We start from the raw sequence: 24,193 nt of genomic DNA, 5'->3' as shown, positions 1-24,193 counted from the left end.
AATTCTTGTATTTCATTAATGATGTGTAGAATCCTCCAAGGCACTTTTCATTCTTTTCTGACGCATTTATTAATGAGGAGAGAGTCAATTTCTTCAATGATCATACTATGCCATTATTTACACACCATTTTATGTCAAACAACGTTGAAGTTGCTTCAGTCATGTTGGATGTTCCTGGTTCCAGAGGTATTGAGTAAGCACAAATAATTCTTCGTTCGTTATTTCTGACCATTCTCTCTCCTCCACATATACCACATAAACAACTTCTATCACTACTTAACTTGACAATGTGGGGGGATGTTTGTTCCATTTAATAGCTCTGGAAACTCTTTGCTAAACATTTGTTTCAGAAGCGTTGCAGATTGCACTTCATTCCTCTCCTAAGTTAGCTTTTTAAAACTTCATTTTTAGAACATGCACAAATGTATTTAAAACATTAGTTTTGGTCCTATAAAAGGATACCCTCAAGTTTTCAAACTTTCTACTACATTTTGCTTCCCATAGCTACCACACTTTGATTAAGGGAAGAATTTTGATTATATATTTAACACCCCGTATGCTAGAAAGACCAAAATGCAGATTTTCAGAATTTGCAGGTGCCACCAACGGACCGTAGGTTGACCCACGTACTGTAGGTGGGGTCCATGGTTGGCCACCTGCAACTCCCTCCATAGAACCCCAGAAAATCCAGCTAAGGCACGACCCACGGACCGTAGGTCAGACCATGGGTCGTGGTCCAGGTCTGTGGATCATAACCTCAGTAGCCCTCTCTGAAGCCGAACGACGATTGACCAGGACGGACTATAGGTCAGTTGACGGTCCGTCGGTCAGGCCCGTCGTTGGCCCCGACAACTTTTAAGTTAGGGGTCGTTTGGTCTTTTCCCCTGTGCGTTGGACCCCTAAACTACATCGTTTTGTCAGTTTATGCCTAGTAACTTAATCAGAACTTATCCTAGTCAATTCATTCTCAAAAATTCATCCAATTAGAACGAAAAGAGGATAAACAGTCGACCAAACCCTCTCCAAGAATGCAACATGTTTTCTTCAGTTCCATCCCCGAAATCGAAAAATTTCTCTGTGAAATTCGTCACCAGCTATGTGGGATTTCACTGGTGGATTTCTTTCATCCACTAGGTCCCTAGTTTTCAGTCAGAATTTTGATTCCCTAATTATTGTTTAGACCTAGGGTTTCTAGAACTTTAGATAATTGTTATGATTTAGCTGTTAGGATATTCCTAATCATGTTTTCGTGGTGANAAACAGTCGACCAAACCCTCTCCAAGAATGCAACATGTTTTCTTCAGTTCCATCCCCGAAATCGAAAAATTTCTCTGTGAAATTCGTCACCAGCTATGTGGGATTTCACTGGTGGATTTCTTTCATCCACTAGGTCCCTAATTTTCAGTCAGAATTTTGATTCCCTAAATATTGTTTAGACCTAGGGTTTCTAGAACTTTAGATAATTGTTATGATTTAGCTGTTAGGATATTCCTAATCATGTTTTCGTGATGATGTTGATTAGTTCCTTGCATGAAATTTAGAACCCTAATGGTGTAGATTTGTTTAGTTCATGAATTACACTAGCTAGGACAGATAAACAGATATACATGCCTCAATTTTCAAATGTTTCATTATCAGTACTTAATGTTGCACTTTCAGTTTGCATGTCAGAATATTGAGCTATCCAATATATTTCAGTTATGTTGTATTGTACATATTTCCAGTGGGAGTAGGCTTAGATGAGTTAGACTAGGGTCAGTCACCCTCATAGTCCCAGAACTACGTGCCCCGCAAGTTTTTAAGTCCCCTCTGTAGGCATCAGTTTTTATGATACCCTTGGCAAGGTATATTGGGTCCTCTCGATGGGGTATATACATCGGACTCCACGTTTAGCTCACATGGTTTTATGTCGATTAATAATAGCTTTCATAGTCAAATTCTGGTGCATTGACCAGGTTCCAGTTATTTTTCAGTATTCAACTTCAACATGTTATGTACTTGGTCATTGCATTCAATTTAGTTCATATTCAGTATATATCAGTATTTTCATCATGATCAGATTTTATCATTGTTCAGTTTTATCCTATCCCGCATGCTTAGTACCTTTCAAGTACTGACGCATACTCTGCGCTAGATCTTTCGTGATGTAGGTTCAGGTCCTCAGCATTCAGATCATGTGTAGATCGGTTCTCAATCCATATTCAATAGTATCAGTGGTGAGTCCTCATTCTTCAAGGACGATAGACATGTTCTTTTACATTCAATCTTTCATTTTAGTTCCAGTTTTTCTAAAGTTAGCTAGGGACATGTCCCAACATCTCTAGTCAGTTAGAGACTTATTTCAGATATAGTTAGATTCAGCTTTAGTTCTTGAGTTATAGTCCAGTGTTATTATCTCTTATTCAATATTTATATTCAGACAGTATTGGGTATTTCCCCATCATTTCAGTTATCTTATGGTTTTAAGCTTCCGCACAATATTTCTTATCTCAGTTTATCTTAAGTATGCTTATGATATGCCAGCTCAGGGTTAGCTTGGGGTCACCCGTGATCCTAGGTCCCTTATTTACGTCAAAGAAATAGCCTCGGGGTGTGACAATAAAGGTCACAAAAATGTTGTGAGACTTGTAATTCCACCAATTAAGCAACATCATCTTATAGCTTCTACTGGTGTGATCAATTCTTAGAGGACCTGCAAAAAGACTAAATTATTTTAGCATGGTCACCTTGACAGAAAATATGGTCAGTGTCTTCTGTGATACAATCCATATTGTTGTCGTTACAACAATAGCAGGTAAGATCAACTTGAATATCAAACCTGGAGACTATTTCATTGGTAGAAAGTTTATCTCTAATGACGCTCTAGTTGAGGAAAAAGATTTTAAAAGGAATATCCTCATGCCAGTTTTTTTTAAATAAAATTGTTACTGTTACTTCTCTGCCTACAATCGCTCCAAGAGAATTTAATAGTGAAATTCCTATTGGTGTTAAGGATCCAAATGACTTTGTCTCTTCTATTATTATGCAACACAATATAGAGCTCTCTAATTGTATCTTTAGTGTCCATATCAGGTTGATTATGAAACTTATCTCAATCACATATTTCATCAATGTAGACATCTTTGATACTGATTTGTTGATGTTATTTATTTTCAGGAACTAAAAGATATAAAAGGCCAACATTAGTCCAATTATCATACCAAAAATCCAAATCTCTTCTCCCAATGATCAATATGATATTATTATCTACATCTTCTTTAATGTTGCAAAGGACTTTCCAACATTGTGGTTGGCCTAACTCCATTGAGCCTTGATAGGGTACATATTATTGAAGTATTTAGCTTTCATGAAATTCCTCTATAGTGAAGTTGTGGTTCTGAGGTTCTGTTATTGTTTTGTTTGAAAAGCATTGCACGTGTCATTAAGATTTCTAAAGTTTGTTCCACCTTCCTTATAAGGGTAGCACAATTTCTTCCAAGAGGCCCAATGATACTTACCTCCACTGTCTTGCACCTGTCTAAAAAAATTAACAATGTATTTCTCTATAAGCTCAATGGTACCTTTGGAAGGGTTGGTAGTTGTAAGGAGATGAATCGATAGAGCAAGGAAATACATGTATAATCAAAATAGTTCTTCTATCGGTGGAAAGAAATTTAGTTTGACAACCTCTAATCTTGTTGAGGATCTTGGTTACCATATCTGATTAGTGGAAAATCTTATTTTTTCCAATAATAAGAGGGCAATCAAGGTATCTAATAGGAAAGAGTTGATGCTTCATATTAGTAATATTCTTGAGCCAATTAATATTGGTAGCTTTGGTATTATTGGCCACTGCAAAACAACTTTTGTCCTTATTGAGTAGTTGTCCATAAATTTCTTCATATACTTTCAGAGTTTTAAGCATCATTTCAAGGGGTTCATGCTACCACTACAAAATAGGATAGTATCATCTACAAAGGATAATTAGTTTATCCTTGGGCCATTGGTGTTCATATATAACCCCTTGTAGCCTTGTTTATCATATAAGCTATTAAGCATTTCAGAGAGCATTTTAGCATTGATGATAAATAAGGATGGGGATATTGGAACAAATAGCCATATCAACTATACATGAAATTTCATGAAGAGACACAAATAACCCCATCAACTATACATGAAACTTGAGCGACACATTTTAACCATACACGAGTCATATTATCTCTCCGAATTATTTTAAAGTGTAATAAACACATCCTTAACACAACCTAAAATCTATATAGCCACTCACATGATGGGAAGTTGTTTTACACTCTCCTCTAAATCATTATTATGTCAGTGTCACATCAACAAACGGTCAGATCTAAAAAAAAAATCCATGTCAATTGATTCCTTCTTCTTCATTATCAACATTTACTCCATAACCAATAAACTCACTTATTTTGACCATTAAAACTCATAGTAATCACCATTAAAATTATAACTCACTACCAAATTTATCCCTTCACTACCACCAAATTCAATCTTCTATCAATTTCATTTTTCTACCACAAAACATCAAAATATAGACCATATATGTTACCACCCACATTTAAATCCACCACAAAATATAACTTCAATCCTCAAACACTCAAGCTATTCAATCTGAATTTTAAAATGTTCGATATTTTTATTGAAGTTTGTGACCTAACAAAACAAGTAAAAAATAAATTTCACAAGATATGGTTCAAAATCTCCATTGAAGAAACTACCTAAAGTTTGAATTCTAATATGAGAATAATTCAAAAAATTGAGGTCATATTTTTGTGATTGAATTTAGATTAAAAAAGGTTGATTGAAGTGAGAAGGGAAGAGAAATATGCGGGGTGTTATTGATGGAAAACTGAAGCAGATTGAAGTTGGGATTGGGATAGAAATGAGATGTCATATTGTTGGAGAACTGAAGCAGAGGGTGGGGTGGAGCTGGGATAGGGGTTAAGTAGGGGTATGATGTGGATAATTGAAGGGGGGGGGGTAATTAAATTATTTATTAAAAAAACTCTAATTTAAGTTGTACTCTTTATATGTTGCCTAAATTAAATTTCTAATATGCAATTTTTTTCCTCATAGTGAATTTCAAGTTATGTATTTGAGTAAATAATAAAATCTCTCGACGCTATACAAATTAATAAAAAATCACTGAAAAAAATTATCCGACAATTTAAATATGTTGTGAAAAAATAATTAATTTTGAATCTATTTCATAAGGGAAAAAAGAAATTTAATAAAAAGATATCAATTTAAGTTTTAATGTTAAATAATTAATTGTAATAATTAATCATAAAAATGTATAATTAAAAATGAACACATGTCCGTATTAATAAGATTTTAATATCTCTTATTCTTATCTCACATGTCTCTAAGAGAGTGAACAAGCTCTTTGTGCCACCTCAACACGGAATGGTGTGTTTATTACACTTTAAAATAATTCAGGGGTAATAAAACTCATGTATAGTTATGGTGTGTCGTTGGAATTTTGCGTATAGTAAAGGGTTACTTGTGCATTATCCCTTTATTATATATAACTATAGTTTAATAAAATTATAATTCACATCTATAATGTCCATTTAATAACTATTTTCCAATTTAAAAGTGTACATTCCAATTAATGTATTTCTAGGCTTGATTCTAGGCATTGTATTTATCAATTATCTATATTTCCTCTTTTTTCTCTCTAAATTAGTGTATAACCTGAATTAGCACAATGTTCCTTCTTTCGTGGATGATTATTTTACTTCTATGGATGATTCTTTCCAATCTTTTTAAATTCAAACTTAACGATGTTGCACCTTTTCTCCTTTTCTCTGATAAATCGTCGTCATCATTGGCTCAAGATGATTTATTGAACTACATTGTCATCCATGAGAGAAAGTTTTGAAGCTTAACTTCAAATTGTAGATTCATAAAATTGTTACTAAAATTAATGTGTGATGTTTTGAAAGATTGAATAAGGATGAAGAAATAGTGGTTCAGTGAATAGAACAAGGGGTAGTGAGGTAAATAGTTTAGGCTGTAGTCCAATCAGGGTAAATATATTGGGTTGCGTCAATTTTTTGTAAATAGTTGATTTATTTTTTACATAATTACACATCTTATTTTACCATAATCTCTAAAATCTCCTACCATATAAAAAAATTGCAAAAATCTCTTCTTAGATACATCCATATCCCTCTCGGACACATCCCTTTCCACTCTCGGATACATCCCTCCTATTAAGTAATGTATCATTCGCAATCCGTGAGCTATGTATCCCCATGTTTCCAGATGTATTAGAAATCCTATAAATTTAAGGGATTTTTGTAATTTGGGAAAAAATAGAGATATAATGTAATTAACTCTTAACACTTTAAGATTCATGTAATTTTTTTACTAAATACTTTGCAATTTGCCTAATTGATCCAATTTGTCTAGTTTTCCCTATTTTAAATGGAGCAACTTTTACCTATAACAAACATAAAAATCATATTTGTATGTTATAACTATAGTTTGCATAATTGCGCTCCATATAATTTTTTTCTATGGAGCTTTTGATTTGTATAATTCGCTAGAAATATCCAGTTTTATACAAATTGTTCAGTTTTGTAAAAATTCATTTATACATTGTAATTTGTATAATAAGATCTGTATTTGTATAATTATAAGTGTATAAGACGAAAATATATGTATTTGTATTTGTATATATACTTTTCTCTCACTTTATACAAACACAAACACATTTTATATCGAAATGTATAAAATGACTAATTGTATACCAAAAATGTCTAATTGTATACCGAATCAAATGGCAAAAAAATGGGATGTTTGCTACGATTTACAATTAAAATAAACTATGTGTATAACACTTAATTTGAATTAATAATTTGCTATTTCATACAATTTTCTCTTTTAAATGAATGAAGATTTAGTTAAATTTTATTTTTTCAAACAATGGCTAATTATGGACAAACTATATAAAAAAGAAGAAAAAAAGGGCAGGGCAACCCATCCCAAGCCCAATTCCTCTGTATTGGGCTGAATACAAGATCCGTTTGCTTATACCCTAACGTTGTCTTCCTTTGTATCTTCTCTGCAGAACCTCTCGACCTTTTTCTCTCTCCGACGAAGTCAATTTGTATGCTTCTATTTTACCTTTGCTTGTTACGTATCTCTAATTCAGCGAAAGAGGGTATTGTTTTTGCTATTGTTTAATGTTAAAAACATATTTTTTAGTGAATTGGTGCTTGTGATTATTGAATTGTTAATGAACGTGTTATTAGTATTTCATGTTTTGATTTTTATACTGCTAATGAAAAAATCTATGTTATGAGCTCATTATGTGGATTGAGTTAGTAATCTTTTTGAAAATTTTGAAAATTATTTGTTTATTTCTTCGTATTATGTATAATGAGTTACTACTTTCAAGTGTTACTCTTTTTGACCATTTAAGAGTATTCCTAGAGTATTTGAGGTTATGCGATTCTTTTGTATATTGGGTTGTTTGTATTTAGACGTTTAGAGTTTGTAGTTTTTCAATTTAAAGGTTAATTATAATCATTTTATCAGGTGACAAAGTTCTTGAGAAAGAAACTTTTATTTGATTCTTGGATTAGACGACTGATTATGTATATTTCAGGGGATAAAAATGGCCGGGAAGTCAAACAAAGGGAAGAATCGGAAGGCAGTTCAAAATGCTACCAGTTCTTCAGAGCAAGCAACCCCACCTGATACTAATGTGAATGATACTGCAACGCATGCGGAGTCTAATGGAACCACAGTTGTGACTGCTCAAACTGATACAAAAACGGAGGCAAAGGAGTCTGGAAATGAGACCTCCACACAGGAGGCAAAGCAAGGTGAACCTTGGCAATATCAAATTTTGATTTAAATATGTAAATAACTCATCACACCCGTCACACCCTAGGATGTGACTTAGTGGACAGTCAATTAAGTGGGTCTTGGAGACCAAGATTCAAATTCATGTAGAGACAATAAAAACTAGGTGATTCCTACCTGGTATATTTGGATTTAGAACATTAACCATTTTCCCTAATCATTTACTCCCAGTTGAGTTTAGAGTCTAGACATTCTCCCTTGAATTTCTGCTCTGTCTCCTTTATTTGCCAAAGAGACGAGTGCTGGTTTTATACATTTGTGGCATACTTGTTTGGGTCGTGCTGCTATTGGAATCAGTATCCACATTTTTTGGTTTCAGCTATTCATGTAGTTGGAAATTCCCAGTATTAAGTTGTATACAAAAGGACACACAGTTATCTATACTGATTGAAACCTCATGGATGCACCAAAAGCTTACCAAATATGGAAGACAAGCCTTCATCTGTTGTTTCAGCTTTCAACTTATCCAAAAAAGAAAGAAAAAACCAAGAAAAACCTGATTTTTTCAATGTCGCAGAGACCAAGCTGTAGATGGTCACAACGTCTATTGTGTAATATGTGAATGCAATCTGTTTGCTATGTTCTTTCACTATATTCTTGCTGAATAAGTTTCCATGACCCCTTTAATAGTCCGGTAAAGCATATGCAGCAAACGATAACACTTATGTCATCACATATGTCTGTTTGGTGATTCTTGAAGTATAAGAGATTACTTATTAGAGCGGCTAGTGTATTCCATACATGATGTGCCTCCTTCTGTCATGCTCCATGAAATGTTTGTTGTTTTATTCTAGATCTCTGTCATATGTTTGTTTTTGAATTCAGAGCAATGTACAATGCTTGCCTCATAACAACATTTCTTCACGTGTGTATTATTCTTGTCGAACTGTCTCTGTCTTTCTGCCTATGTATTTGTTGGTTCATGTAGATGCCACATGTATCAAACTCATACTAACTGAGTCTAGGTTCTCTTCCAGTTTCATTTTCCCATATTACTTGAAGATAACGGTCTTACATTCTTGTATGGCTTTTGTTTCATAGTCTAAATTTCTTTCTAATTCAAAAATTGGATGAAATGAAGAGCGTTTCTGCTTTAATCTATTTTGCAGGTGACATCCATCTTTATCCTGTTTCTGTCAAAACCCAAGGAGGGGATAAGCTAGATCTACAGGTAAGATGTGTTACTAATTTTATTGGCTTTCTTTTTTGTTGATAGTTCTGTTAGAAAACTTGTTTTTTCTTTATCATTCTCCTTTGGTGATGCCCGCATCCTTCAGATTTAAGAGAGTGGCTAAAATTCTTCCATTGCATACATGTGAAGTCTTATTAGTATGTGCCATCGCTCAAACACTTCTTGTATTTTAGATCTGGATTGTCAATATTGAAAAGCCATTCTTTCTCTTTGTTTTTACATTTTATATCTGGATTCTCAATCATTGAAAGCCACTCTTCCTCTTTTGTTTTTGACTTTCTGAACTTGTCATTTGTTATCCTGCCTTCCTTATGTGTAGATGTTTATCTTTAGGCATTCAGGACCAACTTATACTTAAATATTTGTGATTCTAGTGCGTTAGTTTGTCTAATTTGGAGTTTCTGATGGATACGTGTTTCAGTTGAGTCCTGGTGATTCTGTTATGGATGTGCGGCAGTTTCTTCTTGATGCTCCAGAGACATGCTTCGTTACATGCTATGATCTATCGTTGCATATAAAGGACGGGTCTGTACATCATCTAGAAGATTATAACGAAATCTCTGAAGTAGCTGATATCACCACAGGAGATTGCTTCCTGGAGATGGTGCCAGGTGTGTCTTATTTATGTGGACCACGAGTTATTGATTTTAGCCTAAGTTGCGTGGACTCTTCACTTTCGATGCTCCACCCAGGTTGGATTCTCTAAAAATACACTACATTTGGAGAATCTGGCACCCATTGACATTTTTGAAGAGTCCGAGCAACATAGATTTTAGCAGTTGCCAACGAGCTTATTACATGTTTCCTCTAACTTAAACCTGGCTGTGCAGCATTGTATGATGATCGATCCATAAGGGCTCATGTTCACCGCACTCGAGAATTGCTCTCTCTTTCCACGTTGCACTCCTCACTATCAACGTCACTTGCACTGCAGCATGAAATCGGAAGTAATGTTGCGAAATCTGGAGGTTCGCTTTTCATTTGTTTTTCTTTGCCTTCTTGCTGATGTTTGTGTTGTTTAATAATTTGACAGCCATTTTCAATTGAATTGGTCTAACAAACATTTTTGCCTTTTTGTGTTTTAGAGCCTGTGAAGGCCGATGTACCAGAACTTGAAAACTTGGGTTTTGTGGAGGATGTTTCTGGTTCAGTCTCTAGTTTGCTGTCAGCACCTTCAAAGGAAATTAAATGTGTTGAAAGCATTGTGTTCTCTTCGTTTAATCATCCTCCTAGCTACAGAAGGTTTCTAATCATTATTTTACTAATTATGATCCAACTAATTTTTCTCTCAGGAAGGTTCATTCTGACATTCTGACCATGGTTTCTCTTGAATCCAGGCTCTCCGGGGACTTGATTTATTTGGATGTAGTCACACTGGAAGGAAATAAGTATTGTATTACTGGAACAACCAAAAGTTTTTATGTCAATTCCAGCACCACAACTGTTCTTGATCCTAGGCCAAATAAAACTGGTTCAGAAGCAACTACTCTTATTGGGCTCTTGCAAAAGATCAGCTCCAGATTTAAGAAAGGTAGGAGCATGGTAGAAAGTAATTTATTCCTCCCTCCCCCTCAAAAAAAAATAAAAATAATAATAAGAAAAATTAGCTAGCACTTCATTTGGAGTCCAATTGTCAATCATCTTGTCTTATTGTAATAAAGGATTTTATCTTCGAATGAAGCTTTTCGGGAGATATTGGAGCGGAAGGCTTCTGCACATCCTTTTGAAAATGTTCCATCTATCCTACCACCAAATTCTTGGCTTGGGTCATATCCTATCCCTGGTAAGTTGTTTTTTGTGCACTCTTAACCTCTGGGGCTCTGGCTATCTCTACTTCATGTTGCTGTCTGTTGTATACATACATTAGTCTGCTGGATGCTGGGTCATAGATGCCAAAAATGAGGCATATTTTGTGGTGTAAGAATTCCTGGGAGGTCTGTTACAATCTGTAAGAATAATATTACTTAGTGGACCATGTAGTTGAAAATTGTGATGCACAACAATTTGCAACATGTCTTTCTGTTGAACCTGATGGAAAATTTGTCTTACAGGTAGTTGATCATGTTTTAATTAGATTCCTTCTGAAGATATCTTATGCTCAAACATGTTCCTTTACACTTTCAAGATATATAGAATTAAAGCACATGAAATAAAAAAAAAAGGAACTTGTAGAACTCTAGTAAAATTTCTAATTCTTGTATTTTCTTTATCTTCCTAGAAAGTTCTTCAATTTCCCGTGAATAGTGTGTACTGTATTGATTGGTGCTATTTACCTGGATGACTATGAAAGTCTGTAAAAGGATGCATAGAAAACTAGTACAACAATACATACATACATACATATATAGGGTGTGCCACTATGTGTATACTAGAGGAAAATTTATGCAAGAGCAATACTGATTATAGATGGCAAATGAAATAATTATTTTTTATTTTTCTTTTTCTGGTTAATGGTATGGCTGAGGTGATGAGAATGCTGTATTGGAAAATATGAAACTGGATTTTTGCAACTGAAGTACATTTCCTTGATAAAAATTTGGAAATGGTAGTTGGCACAACAATTTGTGAAGTAACATGAGGGGTGAATGTTCTCTTTCATTTAATGCCACTAGATTACGTACTATATCCGGTACCACTAGTTCAATCCATAATTTAAGTTGACATTTTAAACCGTCTCATGTCAAGGCATCATATCAGATGTGGTGGAGGGAGCACTATTCCTCAGTTTCTCTGTTACAATGAGGGACTTGTTTATGTAGATATTATAGTAACGTCTCATGTCAAGGCATCATATAAGATGTGGTGGAGGGAGCACTATTCCTCAGTTTCTCTGTTACAATGAGGGACTTGTTTATGTAGATATTATAGTAACGTCTGATATCTTAAAAACTGCTACTCTACATTCTCTTACAATAACCTGTCTTTCTATTATTAGTTGCCTCACTAGTTCTAGTTACTTGTGGAATCTATGGTGTCAGATCACAAGCGTGATGCAGCACGGGCTGAGAATGCACTTACACTTTCTTTTGGAAGTGAGCTGATTGGCATGCAAAGGGATTGGAATGAAGAGTTGCAATCTTGTCGGGAATTCCCCCATACAAACCCCCAGGAAAGGTGCATCTCGACAGATCTAAATTAGCTTGTACAGCATTCTAGAGTGAATTAATTGATTTCTTAATAGATTCTACTTATTTATGCAATACTCTTCGTCTCTTCCTAAGTCTGTCTATGAAGGCTGGTTTGCCTCTGTTCATACGTCTTGCTCTTTTTTATCACAGGATACTGCGAGATAGGGCCTTGTACAAAGTCAGTTCTGACTTTGTAGATGCTGCAATTAGTGGTGCTATTGGAGTTATCAACAGGTGTATCCCCCCAATTAATCCAACTGATCCAGAGTGCTTTCATATGTAAGTATTCAGCTGTAGATCAGCACAAGTAATTTCCTGGTGACTATATGTTCACTTAAAATTAACTTCGTTTGACCTTTATCATTGAAAATATAGTGCACTAGATATAGTATAGTTTGACCTTTATCATTGAAAATATAGTGCACTAGAAGTTGAAATTTTGTAAACAAAATAAAGGGGGTGGAGGGGTGGGGATAAACATATAAATTTTCTTTCAACTGATATCCCCTAGTTCCACGTAAGGTTGTTAAATGGCAGGTTGAAATGGGATGAGTAGAAGAAGCGTGTTGAGTAGTAGATGATAACTAAACTGCCAACTAAAGGCCTCCAGGCAACTAGGCTGGGTAAAATATGTTCATCATAATTGTTGCACTGTGACAGTCATTATGTATTTTACAAGTCCACTGGTCAGAGTATCAAATTTGCTTTATAATTCCTTGAAATTAGTTCTACACTGAAAGTGGAAAACAAAGCAAAGGGGAGCAAGCAAGGTAATAGGAACAAATGAAGATTGTAGGAATGCATACGTGTAACTAAACAAAAATACATTATTTTAGAGCCAACAGGCAGCTAAACGGTTGCCTTAATCCCATTTTGCTTGCGACCTTTTTTTTTTTTGGTTCCCTGAGTACATGAATTGCATAACCATTCCCGTCATTCACTCCGATAAATTTGGGATAGTGTTATCCTAAACTGTCCCAATGTTTTTATGGTCTGTTTTGACCTGTCAATTAACATATTAACCACCCAAGACCCTGAAATATGGGCGGTTGAGTTGATTACCAACTTAAGTTGAAACCTATAGTCTCATATGCTCTTCACCCATTAGCCCAGCCACCGGGTGGAGAAACGGTCACAAGGACATTGGAAGTACGGCAGGTGCTGGGTGTGGAGATGGAAGAGAGATTGTTATCCTTCTCTGTGCTCTAAGCTGACAATGTGCCTGATCCATTATTCACAAGCTTCCTGCTGTGGAGAATATCTGTGAGGGAGAGACATGTATACTTCCTTTTTTGTAACATGTTAAAGATTAACGCTCTGTTTCTCCATTATCCTTGCTGGCGGAATGTTTTTAGACTACTAAAAAATTCTTCTACTATTTATTGCCACTTTTGCCTGATACTTATTCTGTATGGATCTAGGTATGTCCACAATAATATATTCTTCAGTTTTGCTGTTGATGCGGATCTCGAGCAACTGTCCAGGAAACAGGTGGCTGATCCTAAAGTTGAGGGCACAGGCTTATTACGTAATTTGTCAGAGAAAACCACCAATAATTTGCCTCAGGGAGTCTCCGAAGTTTCCAATGGAAATGAGCATACCAGCTCAGTTGTAGAAGCTGCAAACATCAACTTGGATTGTCCTCCTGAAGTGTCTGGTGAAACTCAGTTGACTGAAAGTGAGCAAGCCACTTATGCAAGCGCAAATAATGACTTGAAAGGCACAAAAGCATATCAGGAAGCTGATATCCATGGACTATACAACCTAGCTATGGCGATAATTGATTATAGAGGACATAGAGTGGTGGCCCAGGTGCTTATTGAACTTGCAGTGATCTATATTTAATTGTATGCTGTAGTTTAACACTTTACACAAGTTCAGACATGAATGTCAGAGTGCTAATGAACATGAGTTTTCCTCTGGAAACCATCTTCATGAATTTTCTAATTTTCAATTTTTCATGCATCTGACGTCGAAGTTGGGACTGCTATATTAGTAGTGGCTTCACTCTGTCTTGACATTTTTCCTGTATGAAATATTGTACTTACACGGTCCCATTTAGTGTGAAGGCATTTGACTGGGCATTAAACTAAGAAATTACATGTAACCCAAATATATACGAAGTACCCAACTTATCCTTTTAATAATGAGTGATGAGAATTCCTCATGTCTTTGCTTTTTCGCTCTTTTTATAAAAGAATGAGTGATCAAGAGGGTCTCAGCTCCCAATAAGTCATGTCAGAAGGTTTAATAGTTTTCAAAAGGAGGTGTCATTCTTTCTGGGATAAGGCTAAAAAGTAAAGTGTATTAAAGTGGCACATAGTATACCACAATTAGGTTTCCAAATCTAACCATTTGGAGATTTATAAGTGAACTGTGCTTGTAATAATTAATTGTGACATAAGCAGGGTTTTTAGACATACTATTGTTGCATCTGATTAATAATAACAAGCTTATATGGGTCTTTTTGGTGGGAACTCTTCTTGATATTTGTATTTAATTTAATCTTCTAATTTTACTTTCAGCTGCAAGGCTTACTGTTATAGATGTATTATTCTGCTTATTTATTGAAAGTTTATAGACTCTTTTTCTGTTTTTCTTTGTAGAGTGTTTTACCTGGTATCCTTCAAGGTGATAAATCAGATTCCCTCTTATACGGTTCTGTTGATAATGGCAAGAAAATCTGCTGGAGTGACGAGTTTCATTCCAAGGTAGGAGCGGACTGTAAACTTTTGGTCCACCTTCTTTTTCCTTTCTATCGTTTGCACAACAATTTAGGATGTGTATGCCTCTCTGGTGTTGGCATAGTTGTGGAAAGTATAAGCTCTATTAGGATTTTCGTTTGGTTTGCATGATTCTTAACTAACTATCGATTTGGTCCTATATGTTGTCGTAATGACTTCATTTGAAGAATCTGAGCTTCTAAGTTGTGCTCAAGTGGACATGATTGTTGTGGAGATCAACATGTCTTGCTGGATTATTCGGCTTTTTCCTTTTGTGCCTTTGGTTATTGTGAGCGATCATTTTAATTCCTTTTTTTTGGTGTGAGTGGTTGGGGGGGGGGGGAGCTTCCTTAATTCCTGATAATTTAGATGGTAAAGAATGATGTTTGTTGATCGGGATCACAGGGGTGATATTTCAATGTGAATTGTAATGATGGGTGATGTTACTTTTCCTTTTTATCATTCTTGATTCATCTTGTTCATTTGAACTTATATCTGGTTCTTTCATGTGCCTGAAATTTCATCCTGCTATATATGTCTTAGGTGCTAGAAGCTGCAAAACGTCTGCACTTGAAGGAACATACTGTCCTTGATGGATCTGGAAATGAATTCAAATTAGCTGCACCAGTGGAATGCAAGGGCATTGTTGGTAGTGATGATAGGTGATTATTATTTGATACGTTACTGCTCTAGGAGAGGAGGAGGGGGGGGGGGGACTCATTTTCGTTATGATGAAAGCTAAGTTTGGTTCATTGGTGATGTCAAGTTCTGTTTCTCCATAGGATTCATATGATTGAAGTCCTGCTAAATATGCACACAACACACCCCTCCAAGCTTAATAATTTCATATTGTTTAGATGTATAACCTGGAGAAGAGAAATTGTGATATACTGGACTTCATTAATTGCAGTTTAATGCATGTGTGTATCTTTTGATAATATGTGGCCGCCCTCTTTTCCCCAATAATATGATTTCTTTGACTCAACCAACTTTAGTGGGAGCACTTTTATCACTTTATTGAGATTGTGGTTTTCAGGCATTATCTGTTGGACTTGATGAGGGTCACTCCTCGTGATGCAAATTATACTGGTCCAGGTTCCAGATTTTGTATTTTGCGACCTGAGTTGATAACTGCATTTTGCCAAGTAAGTCCTGCTTGTACTATGACAAGTTTGCTTTCATATTTTCATTTGTATTCAATTTATTTTGTTTCTTATATTTATTCCGTATCTCTGAACCTGGTTTTTTTGGGGTTCGGTGCTTGCTTTTATTCTTGGGGATCTGATTTCTGACATTTTATATTTTCAAAATTTATGTTGGTTCCTCATCCTCTTTCTCTTAGGCTGAAGTTGCCGAGAGATCAAAATCCAAGTGTGAGTTAGAAGGGGAGGCACCAGTGGCCTCTGATTGTACTAGTGTAAATAACACTGAAGAATTACCAACAAATGATGTCGTTTCCCCGACTGAAGTTAACAGCAATGAGGTAGTGATCTCCTGCTTAAGTGAAGCCTCTTCTTTTACTGAAGTACTTTTCCGTGTCTAGTTATAATGATAGGGAATGCATTTTTGAAAGCCAGTTTCTTACCGCAATAATTACTGAAGTTGCGCTACTGTTGGGTATAAGTTACCTATTTTACTTGACCGTATTTGTTGTTGGATAATATATTTTTTATCAAGACACTTCTCAAAAGCTATTTCTTTAATAATTTGCTTGATGAGATCTGAAAGTTCTAGTTAATGATCTCAGCTTTGATTGTTAATGACATATCCTATTTATAATTGCTTTCAACTCTTCCTGATTTTTGTGGGTGTGTTTGGTATGGAGGAAAATATTTTCTTATTTTCTATTTTTGGTTGGTCAAATTTTTTGGAAAACATTTTCTCTAGGAAAACAAGTTCCTTAAAAATGAGGAAAATTGCTTCCTTAATAGTAGGAAAATTACTTCCTTTAGGCAAGGTTAGTAGGTATGGAGCGTTCTCTTGATTTTCGAGGGGTTTAGCCGTATTCTTATAGTGTCTTGCTTTTGATTCCACCATCATAGTTATTCATTGTGTTTAGGTTATTGCAATATTTTGTGGTTGTTACTGTTTCCTTATTAGTTTCTTTGTTTTTCTACTGTCGTTTTCTCTTTTTCATACCTATTTTGATATGTTATACTTGAGCCGAGGGTCCTCCGGAACGACCTCTTTACCCTCTCCAGACCCTACTTGTCAACTGTGTATGTTCTTTTGGCTTTTATTTAGGGAGAGAAAAGTGTGAAGGATGCTGCCAACCACTGCTGTTTTCACTCAGGAAGAAAAGATACTGATGATATACTTTTCAATCCAAACGTTTTTACAGATTTTAAGTTGGCTGGGAGTGAAGAGGTGATTTTTTTGCTTTTGATTATTATTCCTTGCTTGTTTTTTTTAAGGTGTTAAATACTTATATGGTTCTTTTTTGCCAACTCGACCAGGAGATAGTTGCTGACCAAGAACTTGTGAAAAAAGTGAGTTTGTATCTGAAAGACGCTGTGCTTCCGAAGTTCGTTCAAGATCTCTGCACACTTGAAGTTTCACCCATGGATGGGCAAACTTTAACTGAGGCACTCCATGCACATGGAATTAATTTGCGTTATCTAGGAACAGTAAGGATCTCCAAATAAGCTCATCCAATTGTTGTATTGCTTAGGCTTTTCCAACAAATATAAGAATTTTCTTAGCACGAACGGAAGTTTAATGCCAGTTAAAAGTAGTAAGCTTGGCTTTGTCTTGTCCTTTGTTTTCCAGGTGGCCGAGGGAACCAGGAACTTGCCTCATTTATGGGATCTTTGTTCCAACGAGATTCTTGTCAGATGTGCAAAGCACATCCTCAAGGTGATTAATCTTGTTCTTCAGATTGAAATAGGTTTTCGAATGCTGTTGATAAAAAACAAGTTTTTCATTGCTACTTCAAAAAAGCCTTAATAATATTGAATTGTGAACGCACTTTATCTTATGCTTTGACAAGTGTGGTCCCACTTGAGAACATGCTTCGCCATTTGGTCTTGAACAACATTTTTGTAATTCTCTCAAAGGATCAATTATTTTGTGTCTCATGTCACGTCTCAACATTTTTGTTTAGCATTATTAGTAGAATAGTGAAGTGTAATTTTTTTCACCTGCCTTTATTTCTTAATTCTTCTGGTCAAAAGCTCTCTTAAACCAACAAAAGGGCTTTTTTAGGCTCTGGTGGTTTCAAAATATTCATTTACGCTTAACCACATGGTGTGTAAGCTGGAGCACATGTGATATTTTACTCTGATTATCTTGATGCACGGAACTGAAGAAATTGAATATTAATTTATATGTTTGTGGATTTTGGAATTACTAACAATTTGCTCTGATGGGACATGCAGGATTTGCTGAGGGATGCTGAGGACCATGATCTTGCAAACACAATCTCACATTTTTACAACTGTTTGTTTGGAAATATGCAAACAGTATCTAATAAAGGCGGCGCCAACAGTTCTAGAAACCAAAAGAAGGTAGAGAGAGAGAGAGAGAGAGAGTGCTTATTGTCATAACTTACTGCCATTTATTGCTTTTTCTTGTAGTACAATATCATGAAGAAGTTCTGTTGAATTGAGTGTACCACCTCATCTAAAAGCTTAACCTATTAAACATTAGGGGATAGTTTTATTTATTTATTTAGGTTTACAACACGCCCCTCAAGTGCTGATGTGATTCTTTTTCTTCGGCCATCACTGAAAATATATTGTTGATGAGTGACAGAGACTTGAGTATAAGATCTCTAGCAGCTCTAATACCATGTTGAATTATGCATACCACCTCATGTAAAAGCTTGAGCTATTAGGGTGGGTTACTTTTTTCCCTCTTTTTATATACAGTTTTGTAGCATCCCATGCTTGGCCAATATTATTCATTTGTATGCTGATATTTGAAGAAGCATATGGAGATTATTAGTTTCATTGTTTGAAAATTTATGTTGCCGATATAGAGCAAGCATTTTCTAGAATCGTTTAAGCTTGCTGGGCTAATATATTCTTCATTGTAAGTGATCTATGCTCATCATTTGTTTGATGATGAGCTTTTTGTGAATACACAGTTACCTTCATCTCAAAATAAAATAATATATATATATATATATTCATTGTTTCTCGGAGACGAGTATATGGTAAATGATTTTAATAAAATTAATTCTATGAAACACATTTCATAGGACCACATCGGGAACCAGCAAAAGTCATCCAAGGGACAAGGAAAGCGAAAAAATGTAGGATCTGCCAAGAAGAAACAGTCCTCCTATTTGAGCATCACGTCTGACAGTTTGTGGTCTGACATCCAAGAATTTGCGAAACTCAAGTATCAGGTATCATATTCTTTTAAGAACCTCTTCCAGTTGCTTGCCCAGATGTTTTAAGTTATCAGTTAAGGTTGATTTCTCTGTCTCTCTCTTCAGTTTGAGTTGCCTGAGGATGCAAAAGTGCTGGTAAAGAAAATTCCAGTTGTACGCAATCTCTGTCAGAAGGTATTTTCATCCAGGAATTCTTAGATTTAGTTGTGATTATGCATTTCCTACTAATGCTATTTCCCCTTTATTCCCGTATTATCTTATATTGGTCAATCATTATCATCTTTTCGAAGTGGCTATGGTGCCATATAGAGGTGTCAAATGGACGGGTTGGGCTGAAATGGGCTAAAATACTGGTCATAACCCAACTCACACAATTCTTACTAAGTTTTAATTGCTTTATTTGTTCTTTTATAAATTTTTATAGCCTCATAATTTTCTTTTTCTTTATTATGACTATATAATAAACATATCAAATAAAAATGTCTTTTTTTTTCCAGTTTAAAAAAAAATGTCTTTTTTTTTTACAAGATTTTTCATGAGTAAATTTGGGCTACATAGCAGCCCAAATTTTAATGGGTTGAGCTAATAAATGGGTAGGTCAATGACCCGTCCAAACTTGAATGGAGTGGGTGGGTTTGGTTTGATTTTGTACCCCTAGTGCCATGTCATAATTCATATATCGAGATCGCTAGAATTCATATGGTGAAAAACACACATCTTGTTTATTTTACTGTGACTACTGACTCGAACCTTTGCTGCAAAGTGAAAATGGAAACTTGTTTGGTGTTAGCTTTTGTACTTTCTATATGCATGACTGTTTCATTGTATTTTAAGAGTTGAGACTCTTTTCTGAATCATCCAGAGGTAGTCCGCTGGAAGTTTTTTACCGTCTATTGTCCTGCTTTAGAGACAGCCAGCATTTTATTTATTTATTGTGCGTGGACTGCCCTTTGTGGCATTAGTTCTCTTGGCGCAAGTGAAGTTGGGAAAAAGTTGTCCCTGTTCTTTTGAGTGTTCAACTTCTCAAGACCATCAAAGTCAAGTAGTGAAATTTCCTTCCAGATATGCAAATCTTAATATGGGTGATGAGGCACAGTGAAAAATTTGTCCTGTTATTTGACACAGCAATTACATTATTGTCTTTATGTTTAAATTGAATTAAAATTTTTATTTGAATATGAGCTGTTAGATGGAGATCACTATACCTTGGTGGTAGAGATGACTGGAGGTTGTTAACTTGTCCTTGTGGTGGTTGATGAAATTTTGTTCATAAATTTCCCCTCTTAGTATTTGGGCTAAAGATTAATAAAGCATCTTTTCAGCTTATTTTAGATAGCTATAAGTAATATGAGCTCAATTTGATAATAGTCTTCCCTTTGAAATCCGCGGGTTGTGCTTTTCTTGTGCAGCAGGTCAATCTATTGCCCCATGTTAGACACATAATTCTACCTTAATATGTCCAAGTGACTCCTAGAACTTTTCTTTTAACAGGTAGGTGTAACCGTTGCAGCTCGTAAATATGACCTTGACTCTGCTGCACCTTTTCAAGCATCAGATATTATGAATCTCCAACCAGTGGTGAAGCATTCTATCCCAGTTAGTTCAGAAGCTAAGGACCTCGTTGAAACAGGAAAGGCTCAATTAGCTGAGGTATTAACTGTTTCAATTGGTGAAAGAAGTGGAGATTCTTGTGTTAGTCATGGATATCTTGAGAGGCTGGCTGTCAATCTTTTTTGCCTTTTGTTGTACTGTTTAGTTTGGAGCCTACCTAGGTGGAATAACATCCTCATACATTTCAGGGTTTGCTTAGTGAGGCCTACACTTTATTTTCCGAAGCATTCACAATACTTCAGCAGGTATATTACTGATTATTTTTTCTCTGCGATGCTTTGATGTCTTATATTATTTAGTTCTGATTGCAATAATTTTAAAAATGCAGGTGACGGGTCCAATGCACCGGGAAGTTGCCAATTGTTGTCGGTAAGTAGTCTTGTGCTCTATCACTTCACCATTGTGAGAGAATATGCTTGTGCATTCTAGTCTTTGGTTATTATGTTTTCTGTCTTTTGCTTTCATTGGCTTTTCTGTCTTATCTTTATTCTTATCTATAATTTTGTTCTCTTTCAGCTACCTTGCTATGGTTCTATATCATGCTGGAGATATGGCTGGTGCTATAATGCAACAGCACAAGGAACTTATCATAAATGAAAGATGCCTTGGACTGGACCATCCTGACACTGCACACAGGCAATTTTCTTTTGTCTTTGAACTCTTTTTCTTTCTTTTGCTATATGATGCCTATTGGCTTACTGGTGTCGATTTTGATGCCGGAAACCTGTATTTCGGGATCATTATGTCTAGTAATGTGAGTTTGGTAATGTTGCTGCAGTTATGGAAACATGGCTCTTTTCTATCATGGTCTTAACCAAACAGAACTTGCATTGAGGCATATGTCACGGGCCTTGCTTCTTCTTGGCTTGTCATCAGGTCCTGATCATCCGGATGTTGCTGCAACATTTATAAATGTTGCAATGATGTACCAAGATATTGGAAAGATGGATACAGCACTTCGCTATCTCCAAGAAGCATTGAAAAAGAATGAACGGTTGCTTGGGGAGGAACATATTCAGACTGCTGTTTGTTATCATGCTCTGGCAATTGCGTTCAACTGTATGGGTGCTTTCAAGCTTTCGCACCAGGCATGTACTTTAACTGGATAGTTTACTGTGCTAAGAAAATGATAGTTACTGTTTTAACCATTTTAATTAAATTTTTTCCAACAGCATGAAAAGAAAACTTATGATATACTAGCCAAACAGCTGGGAGAGGAGGATTCAAGGACACGCGATTCTCAGAACTGGATGAAAACATTTAAGATGCGTGAGCTGCAGGTATAAGTTACTCAAGCCTGATGATCTCTAATTTCTTGTAACAAAGATTATCATTCCCTTATGTGCTTTTTGCAATATGGAAATCCTGAACAGATGAATGCGCAAAAGCAGAAAGGTCAATCTCTGAATGTGGCTTCTGCACAGAAGGCTTATGATATTTTGAAGGTAACTTTTTCATAACAGTTTTGTACCCTTTATGATCCTTTGAAGGGATCATTAAATAATCTCGACATATTTGCTTACCCTAAACCCTCACCTTGAGGCAGAAATGGAAGGCTTGTTCTGGGGGGGATTTAGACTTGCTTTTCTAGTTTTCATTACTTCGTCATTGCTATGTCTCTCACACAAGTTGCATGTTTAATCCTCTTCAGAAGCCTTGGATCAACAATTACAATATAATGTATAGGATCTTGGCCGCTATTCCTTTTTCTTGTTTGATGGCCAATTTGGAGTGAATTTTTCATTCTAGGGTTATGGTTCTAGTCGCCTTGGATTTGCTTTACTATGTCAATGAGAAATTGAATGTTCACACTATTGAGTTGAATATTGCAGGCTCATCCTAGCTTGTTACACGCATTTCAAGCTGCTGCTGGAGGTACTGGTGTTGGTGGAATGAACCAATCATTAAGTTCTGCAGCACTTGGTGATGGGCTTCCTCGGGGAAGAGGAGTTGATGAAAGAGCTGCACGAGCTGCTGCTGAAGTACGGAAAAAAGCTGCAGCAAGGGGTCTTCTTGTACGTCCCAGTGGTGTTCCTGCATCAACTTTACCTCCTCTTACCCAGCTACTCAATGTAATAAATTCTGGCACAACACCGGATGCTGCAAATCCTAGTGGAACTAATGAAGAAAAGAACGAAGCAAACAGTAATTCTTCTAATGGATCTGGAGATACCCAAGCAGACCTATCCAAAGCAGGGGAACAAGATCAAACTCCTGTTGGTTTAGGGACAGGTTTGGGGGCGTTGGATACCAAGAAACAAAAATCAAAAGTGAAAGCTGCATCTTGAAGCGTATATTGCAGAATGTACTAACAAACATGTCAATGGCCAGTTCGAGCATATCATGGATTTTCGCTTGCAGCCACCTCGTTCTTCAGGTACTCACTGCACGGGTGAACGCTTATACTTCGATTCCATTCTTACAGTAAGTCTCTCATGGAGATTTAAGTATTCGAGTTGTAGTTCCTCTCATCTTGATTATTATTGCTGAGATGACATAACTTGTAGGCCTAGTTTGAGAAGATAGGTTTAGTATGCACTGTTTTGGTGTTTTGAATAATGTTAAGTAGAGAGGTCCATCATCTGTTTGGGTGTTGATGTCATCCTAAAATTTTTGACCTTCTTTATTCATTCCCTTTCCCTCGTGTCTGGGCATGTATTATCTAGTGAGTGAAGCTGCCCACCCATTTCAGTTGAAAGGTGCTCTTTCTTGGACACTTTTTTCGTTTCTGGTTAAACTTAGACTTTCTATTTTGTTACTTATTTATCGTTGGAATGAAATCGTTTTTCTGTATTGAGGTGACTTTCTAAGATATAAGTAATGTTCTTGATTTTTGTGAAGAGCACTTTCTTGAATTTCCATTTTTGTTTTGCTCATTTCTTAAAGCTGATTATCAGCTCCGATTTACTTTATATATAATACTAGGCAATTTGTCCGTGCTTCTCGCGGTCATAAATAATTGCATTGAACTTGCAAATAATCCTTTACTAATATCAATACATTAAAAATAATAGAAAAAAGGTTCTTAAAAAAATATTAGCAATATTCCAACATGAATTTGATTATTTGTCATTATCACATAACTCAAGAACCTCTAATGAATGAATTATTTAGGAAAATTATAAATCATTGGTTCTTTAATAGACATTAAAAGGAAAACGGAAAAGGCTCAAAAATACCCCTAAACTATCCGAAATAGCTCACATTTACCCTGAAATTATATTCTGGCTCAAAACTATTCTTCCCGTCAAAGTATTGGGTTACACTTACCCTTCTAATTAACAGAAGTATGTTAAGTGTCATGTGGATGCCACAT

The 24,193-nt window shown here is 35.7% G+C and overlaps 1 protein-coding gene across 2 annotated transcripts; it reads left to right on the top strand.

Annotated features, from left to right (window-relative positions):
* Window positions 1-7,006: 7,006 nt before the first annotated feature.
* On the top strand, window positions 7,007-23,717 carry LOC125843511 (clustered mitochondria protein). 2 transcript variants are annotated; one of them, XM_049522626.1, is made up of 29 exons: window positions 7,007-7,126; window positions 7,628-7,847; window positions 8,997-9,058; window positions 9,501-9,690; window positions 9,910-10,047; window positions 10,165-10,321; window positions 10,417-10,610; window positions 10,761-10,862; window positions 12,058-12,193; window positions 12,358-12,486; window positions 13,629-14,019; window positions 14,814-14,918; window positions 15,474-15,592; window positions 15,967-16,075; window positions 16,273-16,413; window positions 17,175-17,297; window positions 17,387-17,557; window positions 17,700-17,786; window positions 18,308-18,436; window positions 19,132-19,281; window positions 19,372-19,440; window positions 20,758-20,916; window positions 21,066-21,122; window positions 21,206-21,246; window positions 21,394-21,513; window positions 21,656-21,965; window positions 22,050-22,157; window positions 22,251-22,322; window positions 22,710-23,717. In XM_049522626.1, the coding sequence occupies exons 2-29, from the start codon at window positions 7,637-7,639 to the stop codon at window positions 23,163-23,165; spliced, it is 4,236 nt and encodes a 1,411-aa protein (XP_049378583.1). In that variant the 5' UTR covers window positions 7,007-7,126; window positions 7,628-7,636; the 3' UTR covers window positions 23,166-23,717. The 2 variants fall into 2 exon arrangements, with proteins under 2 accessions (XP_049378583.1, XP_049378589.1); XM_049522632.1 differs by having other exon boundaries at window positions 7,084-7,180.
* The last annotated feature ends 476 nt before the right edge of the window (window positions 23,718-24,193 follow it).

This window comes from Solanum stenotomum, chromosome 1 (assembly GCF_019186545.1).
Source record: "Solanum stenotomum isolate F172 chromosome 1, ASM1918654v1, whole genome shotgun sequence".
Classification (NCBI taxonomy): domain Eukaryota; kingdom Viridiplantae; phylum Streptophyta; class Magnoliopsida; order Solanales; family Solanaceae; genus Solanum; species Solanum stenotomum.
The sequence above is the reverse complement of the archived record's forward strand: the minus strand, read 5'-3'. Positions and strand labels throughout refer to the sequence as shown.

Excerpts from the sequence above, each read along its gene's own strand:
- LOC125843511 (XM_049522626.1), top strand. The coding sequence starts at position 7,637 with ATGGCCGGGAAGTCAAACAAAGGGAAGAATCGGAAGGCAGTTCAAAAT. Across the intron at positions 16,414-17,174 it reads CTGAAGTTAACAGCAATGAG|GGAGAGAAAAGTGTGAAGGA; the intron begins GTAGTGATCTCC and ends GCTTTTATTTAG. Across the intron at positions 21,247-21,393 it reads GAAGTTGCCAATTGTTGTCG|CTACCTTGCTATGGTTCTAT; the intron begins GTAAGTAGTCTT and ends GTTCTCTTTCAG.